General features: G+C 42.3%; 1 protein-coding gene across 4 annotated transcripts in view; it reads left to right on the top strand.

The window, feature by feature from the left end:
• The first annotated feature begins 592 nt into the window (after positions 1–592).
• The window catches only part of mib2 (mindbomb E3 ubiquitin protein ligase 2), a 42,009-nt gene continuing 30,053 nt past the window's right edge, over positions 593–12,548 (top strand). The window contains exons 1-2 of one of the 4 annotated variants that reach the window (XM_034591035.1): positions 593–750; positions 11,929–12,324. In XM_034591035.1, coding sequence (XP_034446926.1) covers positions 12,102–12,324 — 223 coding nt within the window. In that variant the 5' untranslated portion in view covers positions 593–750; positions 11,929–12,101. Of the gene's footprint in view, positions 751–1,724; positions 1,850–4,737; positions 5,379–6,631; positions 6,790–11,928; positions 12,325–12,548 lie in introns of those variants that run through there. The other 3 variants (XM_034591034.1, XM_034591036.1, XM_034591033.1) reach the window with 3 other exon arrangements.

Here is a 12,548-nt window from a genome sequence, read left to right on the forward strand (position 1 = left end):
TGAAACACTCTCTGATGAGAGTATGTCTTAGGGAGGGGCTAAGAAGAAATGATTGAGTCAGCCGATAGGCAAATCATTTCGGATTTGGGCCCTGACTGCAAATCCTTTGTCACTTTTAGATTTCAGCTGGTAGTCTGGGACAGGAAGCAAACCTCTGGCCGAGGATCTCAAAGTACAACAAGGAGAGTGGTGTATAACAGATCAGAGGGGTAAAATTCACAATAGGAGGTACACATGTGGAATGATATAATATGATATAATTGGTATACGTTATACAGATATTGTGCAAGAGGACACTCGTGCAAAATGATTACTGTAATTAATTTTAGTGTAATAGTTTCGTTAATTAATTTTGTTCATATCAGTGCCAATCTAAAGCAATTTTACAAAACAAAAAGAGAATTCCACAGTAACAGAAATCCACATGTGCTTTAATTTGCATTGCGATGAAGATGCATAATGTGACCGTGTGTCATTACTTCACTGTCTTGTTTTCTGCATCAGGTCACATTGAAACCAGGTCGAAACCAACCGGGGTTGAGTTCAGGAAATGTTGTGGTTGTTACGGGGAGCACGTGAAGGCAGCATCAGCAGTGACGCCACACATGGGCGTGTTGTCATGGCTGCGCTGCGGGACGGCTCCGCGCTGTAAATACTTACCGAGCTGAAACTCGTCATGTCGGCGCTGGTGGCGGACGGCGACACGGAGTCACAGCTCCGCGCGGACTGAGCAGTCCGGACGGAGGTCTGGTAAGTGGCTACAGAACAGGACCAGCGGTGTTCACAGCGATGGACAGACGCGAGTTAGCTAGCTAGCGTCAATGTGACACCAGCTAAAGCACTATCACTCTGTCACCGGAGAGTCACGCAGCGCTCCGCTCACAATTTCGCCAATTTGAACGCAGCGTCTCTTTTGTCTGTAAGCTGCGGCACTTTACAGACTGCTGATGTGTTTACATGTGAGCTGCCATGTTGCACTTCCCTGCTGCTGACACCCAACGTGTCCAGTTCGTTCGCCCGTCAGTCACAGATGAACATTACGGTGGCTGATAGGAAGCTGGTGATAAGGAAGCCTGTTCACGTCAGCTGTGAATGTTAGCAGCTGTCCTTTACTGCTTCTGATTGGTTAGTGTATGTGTTTATCAGACCGATTAATCACAGCTCTTCTCTTTTACACCGTGTGGTTGCTCTTCCCAGAGACCCAAGTGATTAAATTACCAACATTTTGAACGAGGTTTGGTGTAACCCACACGAGAAAACCGAAAGTGTCCGGGCTTTTTGGTTTGACTAGCTAGGAAGCTAAGTCAGGCTAGCTGATCAGTGGGAGGTGTCGGTTGTTCTACGGCACCGACAGCTCTGGTCAGGTTTGTCAGTCTGTACATTACACGGCGAGAACAGTGTTTCACACCGAATGAAGCATCATGGGAGTAAATGCCGCACAATGATGGAAGCACTAGCTGTTCCGTTGGGTTGTTGCTGAGCTCACATGTGTTGCAGGGCTGTGACATTAAAGTCCTGTAGCTGTTACAGGAGCCTTTTCAGCTGTCATCCCTCTGCTCATCATCGTGCTACAGTGATGAAGCAGAGCCCAGCTGCTGCTGCTGCTGGACATAGTCAGGATTGCTCTCAGCCACACCCACTCCGGGGAGCAAAGTTTCAGTCATTTGCCGTTTCTCTCTGTTCTTGTTGTTGTCCCTGCTTGGCTCCACACATCTAAATCACAGTAATCAAGCCTGAAGTGCTCCCCGGGTTACATCACAGAGATGACTAGTGGCTCAGAGAAACAGAGGTGATCAGCTGATTGCGACTTGAGAAGAAATGGGGGAAGTTTTGAGTGGAAATGGTCACGGTAAGACGCTTTAACACTTGGCTTAAGTTATGGGAAAGCTTTGCCCCTGTGGTCATCCATCTGTTGGGAATATCGAGGCAGCTTGTGCAATTGCTAGCTTTACAAAAAAATAGTACTAATTTCTTGAGAGCTCTTTTTGTTTGATTGATTGTATTTGAGTGCTTGGTTTTCTGAACAGCTCTTTTCCCATAGATTCTTGGTACGCAAGTTGTCTCTGTCAGCATTTGCGAGGCAAAATACATAGTTTCTCCAGACTCCGTTGTTTTATGGCATCCTTTCTTAGAGATATTATAATTTTAATACAGAGTTAAAATATTCAGTTTGTGGATTATAGCCGGCTTCAAAATGCTTCTTTATGGAGGTTATGTTTTCACCCCTGACCCTTTGTTTGTTGGTTGATTTGTTTGTTTGTTTGTTTGTAAGCAAGATTACATAGAAACAACTAACTAGATTTCTATAAAATGTTGTGGAAGGATGAGACATAGGCCAAAGAAGAATCCATTACATTTTGGTTTTGATCTGGATAAATGGGCAGATCCAGAAAACTATTGTTAACATTGATTCAATCAACATTTTCTTTGATCTCTCAGAGAATAATTCATGGATCTTGATGGCAAAACATCAGACAGACTTCTGGTGAACAGACTGATGTGATATTGAAATGTAAGAGCTTGACAGTTGGATCTAAATCACCACAGTGCAATAACATTTCACAGTAGCATGTATTGTTTGAGTATTAGTATATATATTCTTTTGTATATTTAAATAAAATGTGTATATTTTTGTAATGTTAAACTTTGCAGCAGGATATGTTATAATTCCTCTTGGAGTATAAACAACTCAGCCAGAGGAAAATCAACCTGGAGCACTTGTATGAAGCAAAATGAAATGTTGCATAAGTGGGCAACCGATCGTATTGATTCAGTCATACATTATGTAATCAATCAAACCTCCACCCATCTGTTATAACTCTACTGGATGACTCTCACTGGCCTGTTGAAAACTGAATGCAGGTTTTGGTGAATCAAAACATGATCTTAGGGGGGAGATCTTGAGGGGAGACTGTAATGTTCTTTTTCCCCTACCATTAACTTCCCAGCTGGTCAGACCAATAGCCTTCTGCCCACAAGTCTGTAATAGTTTAACAGACTTTAGGTGACAGTTTGAGTTGCAATGTATAAAGCTGTCCTGAGAGAGTCATCCGCTGTGATATAGAGTGAATCAAAGTCATTGATTTCTTTCAGAATAAATGTTGTTATTCATGGCAGCAGTTTAACATGCTGTAGTCGCAGGTCCAGATTTGGAACCATTGGTGCGTTTTACCCTTAAACTGTGTCCAACTGGCCCATATGGATTTTTCTGGACAGATGTCGATTCCGATATAAAGCAGTAAAAAAATTCAGAAACTGTCGATTGTCAGTTCGAAGGATGTCCTTATCAAACCATTATGACAAAGAAATATAATTGTGGCTTGTGTGGGCCATCCATCCACCCTCACATTACATATGTAAACCCTGAACAGGCGGCCACGTGTTTATCTATATAAGTACAATGTAAACATGAATGCACATTGTCTTTAATTTTTTTTTTATTGTTTATTATAAAATACATGTATCATGCACTGATACCAATATTTTTGTCAAAGGAAATTGGGCAACTGTTGAATTGATCTGGTTCTAGTACAGTGTTTTATAGACTAATATATTAATGAGGTAAAGGGTGACATGTCATCATGGTGCTAGATTAGAATTCACAATGCAGCGATGTTTGGGCTTTTGCCTTAGTAATGAGGACGTTTCGATCAAGTACACAAGACCAGAGTATTTTACTTTATATGAGAGGATTTTTTAGCTTTACACATGTTTGCAGTTGCCTCCTGTCTTTTTTAATATAATCAATTACCTGCAGAATAATCAGACACATGATGATCAGTTTTTCCAGGCTGCAACATGCCCATATTTCAATAGTCCCCCTAGTCTCTTTGGTCTGATGACTACCATGTTTGTGTGTGTGTGTGTGTGTGTCTGTGTCTGTGTCTGTGTTTATTGGAGGAGGAGCTGTGTGCATGAATGCTTCCTTTTATATGATCTAGACCAACAAGTCTATTACATGGACAGTAGCAGCTTTGTTTACTAGGGAGAGTGCTGTAATAAACTTCATTATAAGCCTATGTCTCAACCACTTCCTAAGCCCCCATTCATTCTCCCATTCATGGGCTATTCACTCCCTGGCAGTGCCAGCTGTACATTCATATGTGTGTGCATCAACAGAATGCCGTTTGCCTGGACTTTTTTTGGAACCATATTGTGGATGTCTCCCAGAGCTGTGGCCTCAGTAAATAGTGTTGTTCAAGGTTAGAGAAGCATTGGGAAAACAATACTACTACTAGGCTAACCTAACCTAAAACCAACCTTATCCTAACCTTAAGACATAAAAACATCGCTCAACATGCACAGTAATACCACACACACACACACACACACACACACACACACACACACACACACACACACACACACACACACACACACACACACACACACACACACACACACATAGAGGTTGGTATTGCTAGCTCATCAGCAACAGCAGTGGCACAGACCAGTTTGCCACTGAAAATGAGCATCATGGCAGGTGCCCATTCATCAAACATCCTCCAACCCCACCCCTTTTCTTTTTTTGCTAAGCCCCCACCCCCCCAAAAAAATAACAACATGCAGACCCTCCCCCTGAAACGTATGCCCTTCCCCCCTCCCCTCTGCTTGTCTGCTCATTGGCAGTGGAGCGAATGGTGTCCCTGTGGGCTATGAAAGAGAGGGCTGCACATCCTTATGTGGAGCGTGATGCGCATGTTTTCGTACATACTGATCCATAAACACAGTGTGTTGGCTTCAAATGAGTGTCACTGAAGCTCACGTCCCCCCGGTGATTGACTTCAGCATCAGGGGAGTCCTATGCCGAGCAAAGCCCATTGGCCTGTTTTTATGCGAGAGCCGGAGAACGTCGACCTGAATGCAGAGCTCGTTGGGCAGCCGCTCTCGCTGGCCATCCTCCTCCCTCTCCTCTCCTCTCCTTTCTGTTCCTCTCCTCCTCCTACACGCTGGTAATCCTTGCTGACACAACGCACAAAGGACTAAATGCTGGCTGCATCCTCCAGCAGCAGGGCTCTCTCCTCTTCCTCCTCCTGCTTTGATCGTCTACAGCTCGGCTGTTTGCCTTTACAGCCGGACACTACTCGCGGCTGTATATCACGTCTCTGGAATACCGGCCTGGCTGCCCTCCTCCTCTGCCCCCTGCATCCCCTCCTCCTGCTCGGTCAGTTCATTCAAGGAGGACGTTAGAACACGGCTTCAGCCCTGAGGAGGCTTCTTTTTTTTTTGCTGGTGAAGCTTTTGGTGGCACGATGGTAGCATATTTTTTTGTCCATCCTCTGTTGCATTTATGTAGCAGGAGGTAGGAGCTGCTACCTCTCCTTCCCTATTTTTGTTGGTGTCTTTATTCGCTCAGCTGCACATCACTATACCAACAGGTAAACCAGCTAAACAGGACATGCTTTATCAAGCATGCATTATCTGTTTGGGTAGTTTCAGTCTTTTTTCATGAATTGTTGATGCTGTTAATATTTGAACAAAGAGCAGAATATATTCTTCTTGACAATTTTTGTTCTCTTTGAAAATAAATTCAAGTAGCATTTCAGAAAAAGGATGAGTCCATCTATTTTCAGTGAAATGTGGCTGCTTCTTTGTCATCAGTGGACAAGTTTTCTGATATCTCGTGCAAAGCCAACACGTGTGTACCCGTGTCCATGGCTGGTTACCACTGTTGTGCAACATGTCATTGCAATCTGAAGTAAAGCTAGTAGATGTGCCAAGCAGCCGGGCTGGTAACACCTTGCTTGCCTGGCTGCTGCTTATTGCTTTTTGTGTGACTGACTGGTGACAAACAGGCACATAAATGGTTGTTCTACCTGTCCTGCAGGTCGTTTTGTGTTTCAGTGTATGGACCTTTGATTGTTGGCAGCTTAATCACAGCATGTGCATTGCAGAGGTTAGAGGCATTTGGGTTTACTAGTAGCTTTACAACATTTAGTGCTAAGTAGTACTGAATTCAGATTGAGAATGGCCACAGCAAAGTAAGGATCAGTATAAAAAAAACAGACTTTAATCACATTGTGTAGGTGAAGGCTTCATTTAAGGACGTTTGTGTTGCTGAGAATACTGTAAACATTTTTCAAATTGAATCATTAAATTCATCTCTCGAGCACTGATTGAAATTATCCTATCCCAGGATTGCCAGATAAAACTGAATGCTTTTAATGTTTACCTCAGATGAAGTTAGGGGAGCTTAATACATAAGTACCAACATGTGATTCAATATTGACTTTTGACTTGACGTTTGACTTGAGGTCAGTTTGCACTTTGAGTTAAGTGAATCATGCTCATCTTACAAGAGAAGCCTAACAAACACTGCAGATGATCAAAGCTCCCACACAGCAATGATTATGTGACGGAACAATGCCTCATGTTTATAAAAAGTAAAGTCTTTTCCTGAAACACAATCCCCTCATAGGATCACAACTTCTTTGTTGTAAGTCATTTCGTTACCTAACTCAGCCAGCTGGTGAGAGTGTTTTTTTGTTCAGATAATGCAGTAGGCTTATCCAGTCTTAATTGAGCAACATTTGCCTGACAAAAAAAAGCGGAGGAAGAAAAAGTCCTGCATGTTCAAGAGCAAAGTTCAAAAGAAACCAAATAGTAAGAATGTGCCAAAAAAGGGTTCACTCCCCTGTTAGCAGGATGACCGTTTCGTAGCACTCAGGGTTTTCAGATGATCCTGCAGGTTGACCTGGGATAGCGGCAGAGCGAGGCTCGCGGTGATACATCAAACTGGAATCGTAACAGCAGCCAGCATGTTCAAAAGTGGGCTGAAGATCATGGGGAGTGAGTATGATCATTTACAATGAGTTGATATGATAATTTCAGCAGTGTTGAATGTAAAGTAAGTGTCCAGTAAGGGAACAGGCTTCACTGTGCTGCAAGTGTCTTCATGAAAGGCTGCAGGGGTATAGTGATATATAGGTACGGTTCTGCTGGTATTAAGTTGTCTTTTTGAATATTGTTGCGAGCGTCAAGTTGTGTAAGGATGAGAATCTAGTACACTGTGGATTTGTTTCAGTAGTTATATGTGATCATTGTGAATTATTTCCCACATTCAACACTCAAAGGCTGCTTTTCTTAATGGAGATATTGATATCGCTTTGCTTAGTGGGATTTGAGAAAAGATAGGCAGACCAAGCAAAAGCCTGAAATGTATTATTTGCTCACTCTGAAGAAATCTTTGTAAATGTGTTATTTACTCAGGGTCCTTATTGATTTTCCTGAAAGTCACCCGGCCACCAGATGTTTCAGACATGAACCAGTTGCAGCAGGCTCATATTAAGGTTGATGAGGCTAAAGTCACAGGAGCCTATGTTTAGATTACACTTTGCTAAGCATTTAGAGCCCAGTGGCTACTGCGAAAAACAACACAGGCAAGCAGCCTATTCTTATTAGACATTAGAGTGGGGATACAATCCAGTTAGACCACGTGTCACAGGACACACAGCCCCAAGTAGGCCTCAGGCAGTAGCACATGTCTAATTGTACTGGTTCTGCCAATAATAATACTCTTGACTCATTTTCCATTTTGAAACTGCACAGTGACAATTATTACAGTGCTGCGCTGGGTCTGGCTGTAGGTTTGATAAAGAGCTGCGAATATGCTTATCTGCTTCACAGTCGATGTGTGTGTCCCGACCTCACTGAAATCATCCAAGTCTGTAGGTAGTTTGTCTGGTTCCTGGCCTGTGCGCCTGAGTCTTATGTAACACTGGCCTGCAGGGACATGTGTTACAGTGTTGTATTGATTCTTAAACGTGTTATATGTGGTCACTTCAAACCAACTATTGTTTCCGTCGTGCACCTGTAGAATTTGAAATCACCCCTACCCACTAACTCACTCACTCACACAGATCCACCGACTTACGTTCCCTCAGCTGAGAGGAAACATGCTGATCTGCTCTATAACACAATGGCAGACTGATGTAGAGCACAAATGGGGAAAGGATACAATTCAAAAAGGCCTTTAAGCTGAATCTTTGGAATCATAATAAACATATTTAATGGAAATGACATAATATTCCAGAGCAAATATTTTGAGTGTGAGCAATATGTATTGTTATGGTGTGCATTAGTGTTGTGGCCACACGCCTGGTTGTTTGTGTGATTGGCCCTCAGCAGTGTGGATGACGGAATCCAGTCCATCTGTTATTGCAGGCAGAGAGCTGTAATCCTGCCTCTCTCAACCCTTGGTCGCAGATTGGCAGCGACATTTCAGCAACACAGGTGGCCTGGTCATGGCTGCCTTTAACACGCACACACGGACACACACACACAGACACACAGAAAAGAAGATTGAATGTATGCTGGATAGTCAACCTCTGGAGGAACCATGCTCACTTTCAGCTGCACCTGGTGTATAAAGCTATTAACCTGCATTGTTGAAATAAGCTGACAACAGACACCTGGAAAGTATAAAAATAGAACCAAATATTTGTAAAGCTGTTGCTAAAATGTCAATTTTGTGTGTTTTATAAACAACAGACAAAACCTTTTCATACCATTTTAATGGCTCATCTTTATGAAGCTTCCAACCTTTCTCTGTTTTTTAAACTTTTTTCATTTGCCAGCTGTTTGTCAACTGTAACTTTCACATTGAAAAGTACATAATGGCTCTGAATCATATAGAAGAGGAAATGTTTGACTAGTTCTGTCCTATAGTTTATACATCAGGATCTGATGTAGTATCCAAAATAAACCAGAAAATGGGTTTGGTGACAAATTACAAAATGTACTTGAGACAGACATACATTTATGTTGAATTAGTTTAGTCTCTGCAGCCTGTGGCAGATGTCTCAAATAATTCAATAAGTAAACTGCTATTGGTATTAAACTGCTATTAACAGATGGCATTTTATTTGAATTGGTTACTATCATTTATTAAAAGAAAAAAATTTGACCATAACCAGGATTGGATGTTTTTCTGATGCTGATTTATTTATACATAAGTGCTCTTTCATGTCTTTTAAGTCACATGATTTGTAATCTTCGCTATTGGTGATTTGAGTGATTTTCAGTCCTGCATTTAATGTCCGCCCGATCATTAGTGAACTATAAAAAGATCCATTACAAATTGTTGCTGTCTGGTCCATCGGCACAGCCCTGGAATTTGGCCTGTGACGTTAAACACAAGATATGGAAATGCCTAAGTCAACATAGAAGTGCAAATACAAAAATTGAAGTAGCAGCGCTCATTGTTACGTCAGGCTACAGAATAGAGTTGTTTTCACTTCTGCATTAAAAAACGTTTAGAACTTAGCTCCTAAAATTTCTTGAAAAACTTCTGAAAGTCTTTTTTTTTTTTTTACAGTTAACCTTTAATATTCTGTACTTAAAAAGGTGCTGAGTAGTGTTCTGTAAAGCTAGCGCAGCTGCTTTATTATGTACAGAGGAAAAAGATAAAGCTGACAGTATGAAGTGGTTTCCCTGTAGATGTGTGATAGGAACTTGTTGTGTGGGTATAAATTCATCCCCTGGTCTATTTAATCATGATGTCAGTGTGTTCAACCTGAATCCTCTCTGGAGCACAACGTGTGGGAGCAACAGAGTGGGAGGCGGTGGGTCTGTATGGGTATAGCAGTTTAAAATGTAGGTGGTAGGTAGAATTTATTTATGTCTACAGTTCCCCAACCCAGAGTGCAAGTTTGTTAATCGGTTTTATCATGAATTTTTGTTTTCAGCATGCTGTACCTTTCGAACAGAATGTTCTCCTCCCTAGTTTCGGTCACTGAGAAAATTCATCGTGATTGAATTCTCTGTTCTCGGCAGATCTAGATCAACTTGGCATTTCCTGCATCCATCCACACCCAGCATGCTGGGATCTGTGTGTCTGTGACAGCGTCTCTGTTTGCACGCTGATATGGTAAATGACTGGCTGGGATATTATTCCAGCGCATGAAAGAGGCTAAGCTGTCGTTTTGGACAGTAAAAGGAGCATAAGCAGCCTGCTTTCCCTCCTCTGATCCCCTACATCCCATATGTTTTCATGCGTAAGCAGATGCCTTTAATACCTAAATGAAATTGTAATCTTGATAAGCATGCGAGTGTAATCTCAGCTACATTACAGACATCTGTCCACCCTGTTATTGAAAGATTTTTTTTTTAATAAACCCTTTCACTGAGCTGTCATACTGAGTGAAAAGTACCTGACAAACGGAGGGTGTTAAGAAAGATTCTAGGATTTGTTTCACACAAAAGTGGATTGTGTTGAAAGTTTGTGTCTACACCAGCATTTATAGATGATTTACTCGATTTTCTCTGTCCACACTAAAGGCTTAAGTGTCTTCATTGTCCTTCTAATTTAGATCTGTGGTTCTTGTAAACAGGGGCATGATGGATTATCACCACCATCTGCTAGGGAATGTGGTCAAATGTATGACCCCTTTGGCAAGCACGAGACGTGATTTCAGGGTGCAGGCTGTTGTGTGACTTTAGACTGTTTTCTGTTATTACTTGTTTTATGTTGAAATACAGTCTGGTGCTGTAGTCCAGGTGCTGCTACTGATTGTAAAAGTACAATCAAAACAAATAGGTTTTTAAAAAGTCAATTTTCTTCATCTTCACTGCAACACATAGGGTGGTATTGTTTGTATGGGGTGTTAATTCAAAGCAGGAGCTGTGAGTGTGAGTCTGTCTTAACACTGATTGGTGACAGCAAGTAGGATGTGTGCCTGTGTGTATTAACTTATAGTTTAACAGAGGTTTTCTGAAAGATTTTCTAAAAAATCTATATTGCTTGTCCTCTTCTTGATGCATATAAGATATCAGTTGTAAAGGAAAGAAGCATGAACACACAATGTGGATACATTTTGTTCTCTCTGTCATTTAAAGCTGTAGTTATATTGTTGGTAGTGCATATGAACAAATGTTATCTACAACTTGTATTGTATGATTATACACAAACAGCATTAGCTATAGCAATTACTTTTAAACCTTCTTTATAATCGTAGTGTTGGAGGTGCAGTGTATGAAAGTGTACCAGTGTATATTTCTGATTAATGCGTGTGATTGGATGAATCCTGCTGCTCAGGTTCCTCTGCAAAAGTTCATTTTTCTGAGTATATTGCTGACTCAAGCTTCCCCCACTGTAAATGCTGCTTCCTTCCTGTATTAGCGCCTGGAGGAATTTGTTCAAACACTGCAGTCATCAGTCACGGGTGTGAATGTGTCAGTTCTTGTACATCTGTCCCTGTGATGAGATTTTGACTTTTTTTATGAGATCAAGGAAGGTTCATACAAAATGTTATCTGAGTTGTACAGTGCTGAGCATTCCAGATTCATGTCAATTTGTTTGTTTTGTTTCCTTTAGGATCTCTTAAGTGTTTACAGCTTACACCTCAAGTATAGGGTTATGTTTAAGTAGCTGTGTGTTATGATTAGTGCATGAATGTGGCCAATGGGCTGTCTGTTAATGTGTGTGTGTGTGTGTGCGTGTGCGTGCGTGCGTGTGTGCGTGTGTGTGCACCTGTGTGTGTGCATGTCTGTGTCAGGTCAGGGCGTGATTAGCTCACTAGGGCGTTGCAGTCGAGTCCAGCTGCTCTCTCCAGAAGTGTGCCATGACACGCAGCGAGGCCTCCAGTGCAAGATCCACCAGCAGAGAAAACACTGCTCAGAAATGGAGACGTATGGCATGTTGCTTTATGAGTCCCCTCAGCAGCCACTGATGGACACGAAGAAGCAACACCCTGGTTGTTTGATTACCTTGTTTAAAAGCAGTGAAATGGTCCCACTGAAGCTTATTTGAAGATGTGACATGAACTCTGGACAAGGATCAGCTGTTTGTTTTGACTCAGTAAAAAAAGTTAATCCACTTTTATATTTTTTAACTTTGTTACAGCCATTTATTGACTTCATAAATACTAGTATTGTACCGTGATTTGTTGCTGTGTTTTTCATTGAACTTTTTTCTTCTTTTATCTCCAGTCTCCCCTGATCTGTTCCCGGAAACACCCCTGGTGCCGTCCCTACGCGCAATATCGTCGGTGCGAGCCGGTCCCGCCCCTCATAAGCCCCAGAGGCGCAGCAGCCGGAGTGACAGTGCTGCCAGGCCCCACCCATTGCGCTCAGCTCCCAGGCTAGGCCCCAGCAGAGGCAGCATGGAGGTGGGTATGCGTGTGGTGCGCGGCCTGGACTGGAAATGGGGAAACCAGGATGATGGCGAGGGCCACGTGGGCACTGTGGTGGAGATCGGTCGACAAGGCAGTACTACTACACCGGACAAGACAGTGGTGGTACAATGGGACAGTGGCACAAGGACCAACTACCGCACAGGCTACCAGGGTGCCTACGACCTGCTGCTTTATGATAATGCTCAAATTGGTAAGCACTCAATCCAATCATCAATTGAATGTATTTTTTGGTGTTAGCCACTTTGCACTTTGTGTTTCTGTCCACAGGGAACACCAACAGGTGTTACAGTGTATTCAATATTGTTGCAATGTAATTCAATGTTGCCAGCAACACAGACCCTTTATCAGATATTGATAGTGTAGAAGTGGCAGTTTCTGAAGGCAAGGACCCCCAAAAAAGTGCAGTATGTTGTT

Source organism: Hippoglossus hippoglossus, chromosome 7 (genome assembly GCF_009819705.1).
Source record: "Hippoglossus hippoglossus isolate fHipHip1 chromosome 7, fHipHip1.pri, whole genome shotgun sequence".
NCBI lineage: Eukaryota > Metazoa > Chordata > Actinopteri > Pleuronectiformes > Pleuronectidae > Hippoglossus > Hippoglossus hippoglossus.